General features: G+C 40.4%; 1 protein-coding gene across 1 annotated transcript; it reads left to right on the forward strand.

Moving 5' to 3' along the window:
* The first annotated feature begins 523 nt into the window (after positions 1–523).
* On the forward strand, positions 524–14,938 carry LOC112115941 (cytochrome P450 2J2). The gene is made up of 9 exons (XM_024213175.1): positions 524–730; positions 2,321–2,483; positions 5,239–5,379; positions 6,688–6,848; positions 9,541–9,717; positions 10,860–11,001; positions 12,020–12,207; positions 13,722–13,860; positions 14,760–14,938. The coding sequence occupies exons 1-9, from the start codon at positions 524–526 to the stop codon at positions 14,936–14,938; spliced, it is 1,497 nt and encodes a 498-aa protein (XP_024068943.1).
* Positions 14,939–17,050: the final 2,112 nt, after the last annotated feature.

Genomic DNA, 17,050 nt, shown 5'->3' on the forward strand with positions numbered 1-17,050 from the left:
TAATGCTTATAATCCCAATTAGGTATCTGTCTAAAGGAGCTCACTGTTAATTAAAGGCAGAGAGGGGGAATGGTTTTCCAGCAAAAAAAAACGGAGGGACCTGTCAGAAGGGTAAAGCTGCAAATAAGCTTGCAAGCCTGCTTATGTTTAGCTGAATAATCAGGATTTTATTTGCCGTGACAGAGCCATTTTTGCCGCTCCAAGCAAAAAAAAAAAAAAAGCCACCCGGACTCTGCTGCCCGAACTGCCAAAGAAAAAAAAAAAAAAACCAATGTGCCACCCCAGGCACGTGCTTTATCTTCTGGTGCTTGGAGCCGGCCCTGCCTGCTTATTTTGTGAGCATTCTGACAAAGGAGGTTCATGAGAAAGCAGCACTCCCTTGGCAAGTCCTGCCAACCAGGCCATTATTGGCATCTTAGCCAGTTTACTTTACTCACCTCGACCTCCCATCTCAGCAAGACTAGACAAGGGTCAGAGCCCAGGTCCCTGTTGGGATTAAGAAATCTGTCCTTTGACAGTCAAGATGCAGCTGCGCTTGTGGTGCATTTTAACTTCCCTTTGGGAAAAGATGACTGCTCAGACTCTCTTCGTCATTCTGGTTGTGCTTCTTTTGATTGCTGATCATGTGAAAAAGAGACGTCCCAAGAATTTTCCTCCTGGGCCACTACTTTTTCCTTTCGTTGGCACTGTGGTGGACTTTAAGCAGCCCATCCACCTCGCTCTGCAAAAGGTAAGAGCCTGACTGAGATTTATCGTATTAATGCTTTGCACGTACGGAGCGTGTTCTGTAGCAGACCCTTGGAAATGCTTTACAGACAGTAAGCCTTACAACAGCCTGTGATGTAGGTAACTGTTACTGGACCTCCCTGGGTGCAGCAGGGACCTAAATGCAACGGAACTCCAGCAGAGAGGGTGTATACAGGCTGACCCCATCCCACCTCTGCCTCTCTGTGGTATCACGGAAGGGCTGAGCCAGATTGGGGAAGGGACGATAGGTGATTGGTGGATCCACAGCTATGCAGGCTTATGAAGAGCCTTTGTCCATTTACTTTGCCTTTGTTCTGGTGTCCAGGATTTGTCCCATTCCATCTATTTCACAGATGGAAAAACTAAGGCACAAAGAAGTTAAGTGCCCATGTGACTTGACCAGGGTCACACAGAGAAGCAGTGGCAGAGCCAGGAATAGCATCCAAGAGTCCTAACTGCCGGTGAAGTCAGTGGTGCTATGACTATTGACACCAGCTGAGGATCTTCCCCTGAAAAAGTGGAGGAGGGGGCTTACCCTCCATTCTAACTGGCTGGGCAAAGTAACATCCCTCCGGGGTCTGGCTTGTTTTCTTTTGCTATTACTTTAAAATGTGCCTTCTCTTGTGTTGCAACCAGCCTAGGCCTGGGTGCTGTTCTCACAGGCTCCCATTCCTCTTCAGTGAAGCCTGGGGGAACTTGGGAAACACTTATCGGGAGTGCGACATGCCTGGTAGCTTTTAGTCATCAAAATAACAATTACACTTGTAACACAAGGGCCCTTTATAATTCCTTGTACTCATTTTGCTGGGCCGAAGAAGGAGCCTACAAATAACAAAGACATCCCTTTCGGGCAAAGCGTTAAGGGCATTATCAATGCTTTTAGGTCTCTGATTTGTCCTCTTCTTCCCACTCAGCACTGTTATAATCTGATGGAGAAAACATTCCTGATCCTAAATGGCAATGGTATCTTCCATTCCTGGGAAAAGAGAACATGTGGGACCAAAAGCTAATGTTCAGTGAGGGAGGTATTAACCTGCTGAGGAAGATAAGGGCTGACCTAAACATTAAGCACAGTCTGACTCTGATTGGTGGTGGCAGGTGTCTTAAACCCTGTCCATACAGACACTATATGCACACATTGGTAAGGGAATGTGCCATGGAGAATCCAGGCTTGGCAGATGCTGCATAAGCCAATATGCAAAGTTCAAGTTCTAACCGCCTAGGATTAGTTCTACGTGTGTAAAAGTGGGGGGGGGGAGGGCAATGGAGATGATGAGGAACCATTATAATGGAGTTTATCTTTTTTTGATGACAACTTTGGCCCAACATTGGTCCCATATGTTACCTAACATTCTAGGAGGATCATCTGGATCATCCTCTAGCATTAGTGTTCCAGTGTGAAAGAGTCATGTTGAAGTTATACAGAGCAGAGCTTTAGGCGATGCCTATGGTCAGCTTGCTAAGAAGACATCTCTCCTACACTACAGCTTGCCAGTATTTGTGTACCATCTCCATCCTTCCAGTGGTTAGTTTGACACAGAAGGTAACTAAATCAGAGGAATGTGTCTTTCAGCTTATTGGCCGTTATGGCAACATTTTCAGTGTGCAGTTTGGAAATCTGACATTTGTGGTGGTCAACGGATACCAACTAGTGAAGGAAGCTCTTGTCCATCAAGCTGAAGTATTTGCAGATCGACCACATATACCACTTCTCCGTGAAATTTTTAAAGGCCTAGGTGAGTTCCCGTGATGTGGTTGTCATTGTTTGCTACTTTGCCTGATTGGCATCATGACCATTCAATAAATAAATAAATAAATAGGCTGAATTCTGCCCTTGGCTACAATCCCAGCAACTTTAACTGGGATTCACAGATGCACAGGAGAGCTGGAATTGTTCCAATGTTTCTAAATCTCAATGGGGAAATATTATTTTACTCTCTCTCTCTCTCTATCTCTCTCTCTGAAAGATTGGGAGATGGGATCGTTCTGACTGGTTTCACTGAATTTAACATGAGAGATAATATGGAGTGTAAACAGCCCCTTCCTACTTGGGTCAGCTGGACACCATAACATATAAAGCACTTTGGCTGAATAGGGCCCAGTTTTTTTTTAAGGTATTGAAAATACCTTTAAAGATCTGGCCGTAGGCTAGCTACATATTTACTGCAGGTTTGGTATTTCTGAACCTGAATCAATTCCCTAAATCTGAATGACCTGGAAAACATGACCTAGCAATGGGCTAGAGACAGAGCTATCTTTTAGGCCAAAATTTTCAAATCTTGGCTGCCTGAGGCTAAATCCATGTAGGCACCTAAGCAGAAGTGGTCTGATTTCCAAAGGTGCTGCACCACTTGCAGCGTCCAGTGCTTTGGACCTTTGGCCACTTTGGTTGAGGTGCCTACATAGCTTTGGGACCCTAACTTCAGGCAACGAGGTTGGAAAACGTTGACCTTAAAAACTGTTGTTTGCAATGTTGTTGTAGCCATGTTGGTCCCAGGATATTAGAGAGACAAGGAGGGTGAGGTAATATCTTTTATTGGAGCAACTTCTGCTGCTGAGCGAGACAAGCTTTCAAGCCACATAGAGCTCTGTAGAAGACAAGCTCCCTGAAGAAGAGCTCTGCGTAAGCTCGAAAGCGTGCATCTCTCAGCAACAGAAGTTGCTCCACTAAAAGATATTATCTCGTCTACCTAGTCGACCTTAAAATCTGTCAGAGACTGATACCTCAGCAATGAGCACAGTAAAAAGAGCTAGAAACGTAGTCTATTGTCCTATCAATAATAGTAACAGTCGTGTAGGAGAAGGATACTGTACAATCACTAAAGCCTGTGCCTGTTGCTGCACTATGAAAACTCCCTGCTAACTATAAAGGCTCAGAAACTGTACACCTAAATGCCTACGTATTTTCCCCCATGTAATTTCAGGTGGGTACAATTATCTAACACTCCCACTCATTCTGCAAATCATTCTGTTGGGTTGATGTGAATTGCAAAACATCTGTTGTATTTCACATGGCTCCACTTCGGTGTTTGGCAAAGTGACCCTGTGTACATAGGGCCAAAATCAAACTTAGTCCTGACTGAGGTAAACTCCCACTGACATGGGAAAGTTTGTCTTCTACTTGGGGCTGCCTACTACTGGGAAGAAATAGAAGGAAAAAATAGAATAAGAGAAGAAAAGAAGAGTAAGATATTTGGAGTAAACAGAGATGGTGGTTACATTTTGAGCACTTCTGAGTGCAGTTGTCCTTAAGCTTTCCCATCCATGTCTTTCTCTCTTTCAATGCTCAATAATAAACAGCATCGTAATGTGAATGCTCTTGATCATCCTGTGAGGGGCACACACACAGCTGCCACTGAAGATAATGGGAGTCTGTCAGTACAAATGGAGTGTCTGATTCTGCTGCCTATACTCAGACTGAGTAGTACTTACAGGAGGAGTCCACTGAGGTCAATGGGACTGCTCACACAAACAGCTACTACTCAGTGTGAGTGAGGGTGGTGCAATCAGGCCCTTAGTAATCACCTCAGCATTCGGCCCAAATATCCTAGAATCTGTTTATACCTGGGGATCCATTTAGATGAAAGGAGCTAGATAAATGCAAGGGGCCAGACACATTTCAAGAGTTTCACAGGAGATGGGACATTGGGAGGGGTGGCCAGAGCTCTGAGGCGGCACCGAGCATTCTTTCTCTCAGGTGCTTGGCTGGCTGGTTCTTGCTCACATGCTCAGAATCTAACTGATTGCCTATCTGGGGTCTGGAAAGAATTTTCCCCCAGGTCAGATTGGCAGTCACCATGGGTTGGGTTTTGTTTTGGGTTTTTTTTGCCTCCTTCTAAGGCATGTGGGTGTAGGTCACTTGCCAAGGTTTTGTGGGTATATCTCACTGAATCATTTCCACGCCATTGCAAGGACTGGTCTCCCTCTGTCCCTCCTATAGCACAGAACAGTCTAGTCTCTTGTGGACTGTAATACTTTGGTCTCTTTCAGTTGTTGGGTGGTCTTGGTGGACTGTGATATACAGGAGGTCAGGCTAGATGATCTAGAGGTTATCTCTTAGGAGTGTGGATTTTTCACATCCCGGAGGGATGTTTTTAGCTCCACTATGTAAGTTTTCTGTGTAGACCAGCCTCTGTGACTCTTTTTTTTTATTCCCCCATTACTTTTCTTTCCTCCAGCTGCACACAGCACCACAGCTGAAGCTTACAAAGAATATCACATCCCACATGCAGGTCTCCCAACACTGTAATAGTACTAACAGTAAACTATTTGTGCTTACCCCTTTTATTCACACAAAGCACAAGAGAAAAGGGGGAAAAGGCAGATTAAAGCAAATCTATAAAGCTAGCTCCTGAGGGTAAGCTGATTTCTTTTGGGTTTTAATTCCCATGCAAAAATGTAATTTAAAAATAAGGTGTTTTAATATTCTATTGATCATTTTTAAACTGTTTCCTGCATACGGCAAAACATAGCATGTTTTTTTCACTGCAGGGCTGATATCATCAAATGGACATATCTGGAGGCAACAAAGAAAATTTGTTTTATCAGCTCTGAAAAGCATTGGCATAAGCTTTGAAGAACGAATACAGGAAGAGAGCAGATATCTTACTGAAGCAATAGAGGAAGAGAAGGGTAAGAAATTAACTTACATTTTGTCCTAAGATTTTAGCTATGCTTTTCTCAGGACAATCACACAGACATCTTGATCAGCCCCCTTGATCAGCGCCAACCCTACCCATGGTCTTTGGTGAGCCTAGGCCAGAAACAACTGGAATGATTGTGACTCGTAAATATATGCCCCATGATGGCACCAGTGAAAGGAATAAACATAGGAAAATAGAAATTGCCATATGAGATCAAGACCAGGGCTCTATCTACTCTGATAGCCTATCTCCGAAAGTGGCCAGCACAAGATGCTTCAGAAGGAAGTGCAAAGAGGTCCATAATGGACAATTATGCAATAATCTGCCCATACCAGAGGTTTATCTATTATTTTCTTTTTATTATTTTTATTATGATAGGGTCTAGGAGCTCCAATCAAGAATCAAGGCTTCTTTGTGCTAGAGAATATGTTTTATATGTACTGGGAAAATAAACATAAGAGATTTCAATAGTATTTGGATAAATAACAGAACAGCACATGCAATGCACGATGTAATCCTTATTTTAAAAAAAGCACATGATTTATATGTATTATATTATCAAATAATGGATTTTTAAGCAGCCATCCAGACTTGTTATCCTCCCATAACTTTCTATTTGTCTTTTTTAATTACCGGTATATAGGCATGCCAAGAAATCCATTGCCGTGGTGTTTGTGGACTACAGTTAGTATGCAATGTGTAGAGGAGAGCTAATCTTTAAAGGGATGCAGTCTGGTTGTTTAGGACCAATAAGAAAATTTTATTAAAATGTACAAAACCTAAGACTATATTAATATTATAAATGTTTTCCTGGATACTTTAGTTGGGTTTCCCATGCAATATTTAAAACCCAAACGTGTTAGCTTTGTGCTAGTGCACAAAAGTTAAAAGTGAAATTGACTTGAAACTGACTATAGAACTGTTAGAAAATAAGAATACTTAGACCTTATGTAGAGCTTTTCCATATGTAGATGTTAATATGCTTTAAGTGGATGAGTAAGTAAATATTAACCCCATTTAACAGATGGGAATCTGAAGTCCACAGAGGTTCAGTGGATTGCCCCAGGTGCTAACAAGCCAGTGTAGAGCTAGAAATAGGACCCAGGTTTCCTGACTTATAGTCTGGGAGTCCCTATTCATTTGCCACACTGAATGTAGCACAAAACCAAAACAGTATAGGTGGTTAAAAGTAAATTGGATTTAAAATAATATTTCAGTTTTAAGAATCTAGGGTGGTATTATTACACTAGTCTGGAATGTTTATAAACTGACACTGTCCCTATATTTTCTCCTCCAGGGCAACCATTTGACCCTCATTATAAAATTAATAGTGCTGTTTCAAATATTATCTGTTCCATCACTTTTGGGGAGCGCTTTGAATACCATGACAGTCAATTCCAAGAATTACTGCATTTGCTTGCTGAGACATTACTCCTCATAGGAAATTTTTGGGGCCAGGTAAAGCTGGTTTGTTTTTTGACTTCAGACACCTGAAAAGTAAAGTAGTTAGAGTGAGAACAGAATCAAGAGAGGTGAATCTAACTTTTCCTATGTAAAAAAGTATAATGATATATGGGAAATGACCGTGTATTCCTTCACGTGAGTATCGCTTCCTTAATTCTGGTTTTTATTAGGGCTGTCGATTAATTGGTTAACTCACATGATTAACTCAGAAAAATTATTTGCGATTAAGAAAATTAATCGTGATTAATCGCAGTTTTAATTGCACTGTTAAACAATGGAATACCAATTGAAATGTACTAAATATTTGTAGATGTTTTTCTACATTTTCAAATATATTGATTTCAATTACAACACCGAATACAAAGTGTGCAGTGCTCACTTTATGTTATTATTTTTATTACAAATATTTGTACTGCAAAAATGATAAAAGAAATAGTATTTTTCAGTTCACCTCATACAATGCCATAATGCAATCTCTTAATTGTGAAAGTGTAACTTACAAATATAGATTTTTTTATTACATAACTACACTCCAAAACAAAACAATGTAAAACTTTAGCACCTACAAGTCCACTCAGTCCTACTTCTTGTTCAGCCAATCACTAAGACAAACAAGTTTGTTTACATTTACGGGAGATCCTGCTGCCAGCTTTTTATTTACAATGTCAACTGAAAGTGATAACAGGTGTTCGCATGGCACTTTTGTAGCCAGCATTGCAAGGTATTTATGGGCCAGATATGCTAAACGTTCGTATGCCCCTTCATGCTTCACCCACCATTCCAGAGGACATGCTTCCATGCTGATGATGCTCATTAAAAAAAAATGGGTTAATTAAATTTGTGACTGAACTCCTTGGGGGAGAACAGTATGTCTCCTGCTCTGTTTTACCCGCATTCTGCCATGTATTTCATATTATAGGAGTCTTGGATGATGACCCAGCACATGTTGTTCATTTTAAGAACACTTTCACTGCAGATTTGACAAAACGCAAAGAAGGTACCAATGTGAGATTTCTAAAGATTGCTACAGCACTCGACCCAAGATTTAAGAATCTGAATTGCCTTCCAAAATCTGAGAGGAACGAGGTGTGGAGCATGCTTTCAGAAGTCTTAAAAGAGCTACACTCCAATGTGGAAACTACAGAACCCGAACCACCAAAAAAGAAAATCAACCTTCTGCTGGTGGCATCTGACTCAGATGATGAAAATGATCATGCGTCGGTCTGCAGTGCTTTGGATCGTTACTGAGCAGAACCTGTCATTAGAATGGATGCATGTCCTCTGGAATGGTGGTTGAGGCATGAAGGGACATATGAATCTTTAGTGCATCTGGCACGTAAATATCTCGCGATGCCGGCTACACCCGTGCCATGTGAACACCTGTTCTCACTTTCAGGTGACACTGTAAACAAGAAGCAGGCAGCATGATCTCCTGCAAATGTAAACAAACTTTTTGTTTGAGTGACGGACAGCAAGAAATAGGACTGAGTGGACTTGTAGGCTCAAAAGTTTTACACTGTTTTATTTTTGAATGCAGGTATTTTCTGTACATAATTCTACATTTGTAAATTCAACTTTTATGATAAAGAGATTTCATTACAGTACCTATATAGGTGAATTGAAAAATACTATTTCTTTTGTTTTTTACAGCACAAATATTTGTAATCAAAAATAAATATAAAGTGAGCACTGTACACTTTGTGTTTTGTGTTGTAATTGAAATCAATATATTTGAAAATGTAGAAAACATCCAAAAATATTTAAATAAATATTGTTTAACAATGCAATTAATCACGATTAATTTTTTATATCGCTTCACAGCCCTAGTTTTCACATAAAATCCCACACTTTGATAATATGGTGTGGGTGCTAGAAAGACAGAGAAAGAAACATCCAGAAAAAAAGCCACATGAAAACACAAATGTGTGGTCATGATACAAATCCTGTATCAAGTCAGGTTCATTTAAAAGGTTTATCCATAGATGTATCTGGGAAATTTCATAAACTTCTACAATTTCTATGGAAAATGGACAAAATTATCCTTAAAATTTTCTGCTGATTTCCCCTCCCCCCTAGTTTTTAACCCATCTTTATTTGTGAATCATACTGGGGATGATCATAGCACTTACCTACCTCACAGAGGTGTTGTGACAATAAATACATTTAAGACTGTGGTTGAGATCTATTGATGAAAAGCACTCTACAAGAACTAGATACTAATTATTATTTGTTAGTGGGCTGGCCTGAGTTTCCAGATCTATAACCAGATCAGGCCAATACTGACTGATTTGGAGTTTAACTGTGAATAGATTATACAGTTCTGCATAATGTGGGTCAGACTCTGATCTCAGTTACATCTGTAGAACTCCACGGTCAATTGATTTATTATTCTGGGTCTACACCATGAGACTCTGGTTGGTTTTTTTAAGTTTTTGTTTCAGATTAAGGGACTTTATTGGCCAGCATGAGTTCTAAAAAAATAAACTTTTATTATCAGAAAACAGTGGGCCTGAATCACACCAATTTCACACCAGTGTAACTCCATTGACTTCAGTGGAATAACTCCTGATTTGTACTGGTGTAAATGTTTGGAGAATCAGGCTAATCCTAGATGTGTTAAACTGTAATAGATTTTTTCTTGATCTAAGAGGTATTAATTTGTCCTGTTCATCTTACATCTTAACAGCTGTATAATGCTTTCCCCTGGCTAATGAGGTGGGTCCCAGGGCCCCATAATAAAATTTTCAAACATTGGAAGAAACTTAAATATTTTGTGAATGGAGTGATTGCAAAGCACAAGGAGGACTGGAATTCATCTGAAACCCGAGACTTCATTGACTGTTATCTGAAGGAAATAAAAAAGGTAAGAGGACAACGAGGACCAACAATTTACTGTGCAACAGAAAGAAATCAATAGACAACACTCAGAATTTAGACACTAGCTGCTCAGACAAACTATCTGGAGGTGTGTATGTCATTCAGGTTTTGCCATTCTAAATTGCCTGGTGCTCACTTTTAGGGCAAAACTTTCTAACAGAAGCTGTTTGAATGGATAGTTATTTTTCATTTAAAAGTACTTAAAATGGAGAGAAAGCTCAGCTTATGTACAGCATGCTGTTTTAAAGCACTTGGAAGGTCACTTAATCTAACATCTATGAGATTTCTCAAAGAAATTTTTTTTATGAAATTTAACATTAAAAAATGCAGTCCTTGATTTGCTAAAAGTCACTGCCCTGCCATGCTGCATATGGGATTTTCAAAATGGTCTAGGGGATTTAAGAATGTATCACAAACTCATGAATGTAAATCAGAGGCCCAGTCCTGAAACTCTGATGGACATGAGTAATATCAAAGACATCAATAGGACTGTTCAACTGAATATGGTTTTCTAACATGACTATGATTTACAAGATTGCAACGCAGAAGGAATGGCGGGTGGGTGGGGGGTGCTAAGGTGCATTTAAGTCATCTTTGCACCCTCCTCCTCTAGGTCCCAGAAAGGCCCCCGGAGTAACTTAGACAGCCCCGGGGGCCTAAGTTACAGCAGCCTTCCTGGGTGGCTCTATGGGCCGCGGCACTGAACAGACTCTTTGCAGTACATCATGCTGTGGCTATGCTCCTGACACATTTCCTGCCCTGGGATTAGGAAAGGGGTCCTGGGAAGACAGCCTGACAGCCATCTGTCCCATTGCCTCTATTGGGGGGATCCTCCTCCAGGTGTCACCAGGGCTTTTGGGGCCCCCTGCTTTGACCTTCTTATCCAAAGTAAAGGGGCTGGCAGCGGGGTGCAGTTCTCACCCTAGATATATGAAAAAGCCAAGACTGAGATTTCCGAGGCAATGTAGCAGATTTAGACACACATCTTCTCTTAATTTAACAATGACATCAATTTGGTGAGGCCTTAGGTTTTCTTTTGGGGGGGATAATTTGCCTGTCCATGCGATAAAGATAGGTTTTTAACACATATAACTAATATATATATATTTCCACTTACATTTTTTAAAGTCTAAGGATGATTCCATCTCTTATTTCAATGAGGAAAATCTACTGTGTTCCACACTGGATCTGTTTTTAACTGGGACCGAAACATCTGCCACAACCATACGCTGGGCTCTGCTCTACATGGCAGTGTATCCCAAAATTCAAGGTAGATTTTGTAATGGTTTAAAATTGAAATTGTCCTTCCTTCCTTTCAGTTTATTCCCGAGAGGTCTGATCCAAAGCCAACTGAAGCCACTGGAATTCTTCCCACTGACTTCTGTGAGCTTTGAATCAGGCCTTATGTTCTGCCCTTAAATTCCTTAGTGAGCCCCAGTAGCTGAAAGATTGGCTTTCTCACTTCCTTGGGAACAGCACTGAGAACAACAAATGAAGGCTTATTGTACTGGCTAGATTTGAGCTTCAGCACTGGAAATCCTCAAGCTAGTGGTGTCTTTGCAGTTCCAAGTGCATAGGTCTCTGCAGAACAACCACCACAACTACGAGAGGGAAAGGACTGTCTAGTGGTAAATGCACAGAACTGGAAGTCCTGGGAACTGACTTCTTCTTGGCTTTGCATTGACTTCATGTGTGACCTTGGACAAGTCACTTCACCTCTCTGCATTAGTTTCCCTATCTGTAAAATGGGAATAATGATTCTTAGCTACCTCACTGGGGTAATGTGATGCTTAATTAATTAATTAATATTGAAAGGCATACTGAAATCTTGAGATAGAAAGTTCCATAAATGTATGATGATTTATTATTAATTGGCACTTTTTCTCACAGCCTCCGCAGACATCCCAATGACAGAGTGGTCGTGAAAAATGAAGGCCTGACCCCAAATCCATTGAAGTCAGTGGAAAGACTCCCATTGACTTCAATGGGCTTTGAGCCAGGTCCTGACTTACCTTCCACCACGTGAGGTCTAGAGCTAATTCCTTGCAGGCATGGTCAAGGCAGGTTGGCAAGGCAATGCGAGGGAGCCTTGCACTGCTATTGCCGATGCTGTACCTTTCTGTGACTACGCACAGCATTTACATCCAGGATTTGAAAGGAGGCACCTGTCACTCAAAGCACTTTAAAAATAAAAATGCAGCTGAAAATCTGAACCATTGAAGGCTCTCTAAATAGACAACTGCTCCTCCTCGTCATAACTGTTAATGTGGCTATTGGCTTCTTTTCAGAGAAAGTGCAAACAGAAATTGACACAGTGATTGGCCAGTCCCGGCAACCAATGATGGATGACAAAGAGAATATGCCGTATACCAACGCAGTCCTCAATGAAGTACAAAGGATGGGCAACGTAGTACCTATAAATGTGCCCAGAATGGCAACCAGTGACACTACACTGGCAGGATTCCATTTGCCAAAAGTAACCTGAAAGGAAACTAAGCCTCCCTTTCTTCTTCTGTTGGTTTGATGTTAGATCTAACTTTTAATTCTTTTATGGCAAAATCTCATATAATTTAAAAGGGGGTAAAATCATTAGGATCCAATAGCAATTTGACAGAGTACTTTAGAAATTTCTCTAAAAACTAAAAGAATTTAATAGAGATTGGTATCATTTTCATGACTTTTAAATCCATCCTGTAGAATTCTATAGCAGTAATATAATTCTTCATTACATTATATATGATGGATCTAAAATTCCATAGAAAAATTATAATTTTCTATTAAGTTCTACAGAAGTTCTCAATAAAGGTAAATTTTCTGGAGAAAGGAACTATCTAAAAAGGGCTTCATTCTCATTTTACAAAAAATTAAAATATTCATTTAATTCCTTGATTTTTCTGTGCACTGCACAGACTTCAGTTTTGGTGTTAAGAAAAATACAATATAGGGTAATTTCATGAATTATATGAAACTGAGACCCAGAGACCATGGGAGCCAATAGGAAGAGGACATAGAGTTTTGATATGTTAGGCTTAAGTGTCTTAGGAAACTCCGCTATGATAAATAAATAGCACTAATTAAAAGCTAGTTTTTAGCAGCACACACACAAGCACCAAGCTCTCATTATAACAGTAAATATCAAACAGCCTGTTATTTCTTACATCTAACATGATCAGTTGCTTCATGGAGAGAGCTGACTTCTTAATGTTTGTACAATCAATCCTATAACTTGACTGCAGTGTTTGCCCCTCTCTGGTGGAGGGTGGGAAGTTTCTTGTTATATGGTAGCAATTTTAGCTAGCTGGGAAAAAAAAGAAAGAAAAAGCACAGGTGAAGCAAGTTTTAGTTTAAAACCTTGGGTACACACAGAAATTGCACTAGTTTAACTAAAATCAATTTGAAAAGTTAAACTGATACAAACTCCTGTGTGGACACACTTTTATTGGTTTTAAACTGGATTCCGTTGGTTTAGCTGTACTAACATAATTGTAATTTACTGACACAAGCCAAACCAATAAAAAACAGACTGCAAACGAACAAAAAGTGTCTGTGCAGGGTGTTGCATTGGTTTAATGAAGGCCTTGTCTATACAAGGCTGTACAGGAAAATTAATCTGCATTAACTAAATGTGTGAATTTGAAGTGGATTAGCACTAAATCCCTAAATCCCTGTGTGGACACTGTTATTAAACTGAATTAAATCCACTTTAATTCTGAATTAGTGCATTCACTCAGGGGTTTAAGTAATTTAACTAGTCCACTTCAAATTCACACCTTTAGTTAATTTGGATTAATTTTCTTGGATGTCCTTGTATAGACAAGCCTTAAATTGTTAAAGAAACACACCTTTAATTAAACCAATTCCACTGTGTGTGTAGATCAGGTCTAAGAGAAGTAATAAAATAGTTTTAAAAACAAAATGGCTCAATATGTAACCTTTGAGCACGCTCACCGACTTGTTTTTAGTTCCCATTCTCCTCCTCTCCTTTTGCAGGGTACCACTTTGATCCCCAGTTTGACATCAATAATGTTCGACAAGAATGTGTGGGAAACTCCTGATACATTTAATCCTGAGCATTTCCTGGAAAATGGCCAGTTTAGGAAGCGGGAAGCCTTTCTGCCTTTTTCTGCAGGTGAGATCATGTGTGAGGGAATGTTTTTGCATGAAAAGGCCAATGTCATATTTTAAAAATAGATGAAGCTAGGAAGTGCCATCCCAGGACAGACCAATAGTCCATCTTGTCCAGCGTTCTGTCTCTGACACTAGCCATTACCTGATGCTTCAGAGGAAAACTTAAAATCCTGGTAATGGGCAGTACTAACCGGGCAACACCGTACCACACAGGAAAATTCCCTCCTCACTCCATCTACCAATGCAGGCTTTTTTACTGTATTCATTAATAGTGGAAGTCAGCTGTTAACTGGTTTTCAGAGTTTGCCTCTAGGAACAATCTCCAACATTTTTATTAAGTGGTAAAGCTCTGAGGACAGTTCCCACAATCTTGTTGGAGAACATTCCCTCCCCACTGTCTACGAAGAGATGTCTCATGCAGGAGAATGTTCAATGGACATATGAGAGGAGGAAATATAGGGAAGAGGATATCTAGGAGCCATCATAATTCTAGCTAAGTACAAAGGATGATCATAAAGTCCTATTCAGCTTCTCATAGTGGGGATTTGTCTGTACAGTATTAGCTCAGAGGTAGTAGCAGACTCATAGTCCAGCCACTAGAGGGGTTCAAAGACCCACAGTGTTAATGTGGGTATAATTAGAGATGTCTAGAGCTCCTCTGAGACTATCAGTACATTTTATAATAATAATAGTCCCCAAATCTTACATAGCATTTTTTCATCTTAGAAAGAACATGGCAAACACCATAGTAATAGTACTGATTAAAGTAAGGCAATGGGCAAGTTTTTCAGGGAACTTACCATATGAGTGAATTTTTAATGAACAGCACTCTGTGTTTGCTATCACTTAACCCTGTAATTGTAGCAGTGATCCATCAGCTGCTCTTTCTTCCCCTTCCAGGAAAGCGGGTATGCCCTGGCGAGCACCTGGCTAGAACAGAGCTGTTCATCTTCTTCACCACCCTTATTCAGAAATTCACATTCCGAGCTCCGGAGAACGTGGAGTTAAACTTTGAATTCACAATAAGCCTCACACGCTGTCCGAAGCCGTTCCAGATTTGTGCTGTTTCTCGCTGCTGAAGATCAGGAAGATTTTGGTGGTTTTGTTTCTCATTAAACACCTGCTTTTCATGAGAAAAGTTCCCCTCCCTCCCCGTCCGCCCCATTACTTTAGTTTTCTCTATTTTCATTTCCCCCCCAATTATTTTGTGCCAGGAGATTCCTAGCAACCAGATTATGGGTTGTGGGACATCTGTGCCCCTGAGGTTGCTCCGGGCAGCAGTAATGGGTATGTTACCTAGTGTACACTGCCCTTTGGTGGGAGTAGCCTGATTCTCCCTGAGGTCTGCCAAGGAATGGCTCTTACTTGATGCCCCTTGTCTCAAAGTGACAAGACAGTGGGAACCACCACTTGATACCATTATGGCAGTGAAAGCATTCGGACACAGTTGGGAGCCTGGGACATGAAAGCAGCAGTTGGACTTGCCAGTGGTGGGAAATATGATTCTTAAACAATTGTGGAGGTGGATGGAGTTCACAAGTAGCACTAGAACCCAGATCTCCTAGATTTCAGGTTGGGTCAGGGATCTAGTCAAACCTTTGGCAGACTCTAGTCAGGGTTCCTGTATTACATTCCCAACCCTGCCACTGACGGGTATGGTAACCTCTGATTTAGTGTACCTGAATTGAGATGTCTCATATTGGTAAAGCACTTCATTGGGTGACATGGAGGGCAAGTCAGAAAGGTAACTGAAAATGGGCACCCAAAAATTGAGGCCAAAATCAGAGGCCACTTTTGAACATTTTGGCCTTATCCACTCTGGGCCTCTGTTAATCACCTTGAGAAATGGTTATATTACTAGCTATTACTAGACTCACACAGATGATGTTTGTAAAGCTGGTCAGATAATAGGGCTTTTTTTTCCTGTTGACATTCCATATTTTTGGGCAAAAAGTCAAATATCAAAATATTTTGGCCAAACCCAAAAAATGTTGCTGGAAAGCAGTAACGTTTCAACTTGGTAATGCTGCTGTGGTGTCTCATGGGAGTTTTAGTTCATGTAGCTCATGCTCCCATTCTCCTTTCTTGGCTGGACTCCCTGACTGAAATACATTTCCTATGATATACCATGGTTTCCCCTCTTGGAGGAAGAGGCGATGCATCATGGAAGTCCCTAGTCATGGTGGCTCATGGGAAATGTAGCCTGGCCCATAAAGGAAAATGGAAACATGAGCCAGCCAAACTACAACTTCCACAATGCACTGCAGAAGCATATCCAACTCTAAATATTTTGGTTTTCAGGAGGTTTTGTTTTTTTTTAATGAAAAATCAAAATTTTCCATGGAAAGCAGACACTTTCTGCAAAAAGTTCAGCTTAGTCAAAACCCCAAATTTTCCATAAAAAAATTAAATGCAAAATTTTCAATCAACCCAGTTGTGAAGCTTAATTAACAAATGCTTCCAAAGTGCGTTGGGAGTGCCATAGACGCCCAAGCCATTATATCCATTAAAAAGTTAATTATAATTATATCTGGTCATTTGGGAGTTATCCAAGGTTGTGAGTGTTTTACACTTAAATTATTTTTCAAAGTGTTATTTTTGTGAGCCCACTTCAAAAATCTGCTTCATTTAAGTTCAGTCTTGGCATGTAAGTTAGTTGTCCATGAGGAAATCATGCTTAGTTAAGAAAAAGTTGACTGGCTACCTGAATCCCTGATGTTCTGATGGTTTTGGATGTCCCCCACAATCCTTGTAAAATCAGGGTTTATCTTTACTAAAAATAGCTTATTATGCATTTCCTTATCAGCTTATATATCCCAAGTGTGCAGCAATTCAAATAAATGCACTCACAAGCATACTTACAGTATATGTGATAAGGACACATCTGGATAAATTTAACTCCTGTTACAACTTCCAATTAGCGTACAAAATGTATCAGCTGAATGCCCAATTACTTCTGCATTGAAATAAAAGCACGCCCTGGGACAAATTCCACCCTCAGCCATACCCGTGAAGATAACAAGATTGCACAGTTGCAAGCAAGGGCAGAATTTGGCCTACTGTGTCCGTTTCAGTGTGGGAACCTACAATAGCATCTGAGATCATTTAAATGATCACATATTTGAAAATTATAGGGACTGAGAGGGCATGCACCACATTTTCTTAAAGCTTGGGCAGTGGGAGGAGCCTCT

Source organism: Terrapene carolina, unplaced genomic scaffold, assembly GCF_002925995.2.
Source record: "Terrapene carolina triunguis isolate 2854851 unplaced genomic scaffold, T_m_triunguis-2.0 Scaffold210, whole genome shotgun sequence".
Lineage (NCBI taxonomy): Eukaryota > Metazoa > Chordata > Testudines > Emydidae > Terrapene > Terrapene triunguis.

Coding starts and splice junctions, on each gene's coding strand:
- LOC112115941 (XM_024213175.1), top strand. CDS start 524: ATGCAGCTGCGCTTGTGGTGCATTTTAACTTCCCTTTGGGAAAAGATG. Junction 731..2,320: donor TCCACCTCGCTCTGCAAAAG/GTAAGAGCCTGA, acceptor TGTGTCTTTCAG/CTTATTGGCCGTTATGGCAA. Junction 5,380..6,687: donor AGCAATAGAGGAAGAGAAGG/GTAAGAAATTAA, acceptor TTTCTCCTCCAG/GGCAACCATTTGACCCTCAT.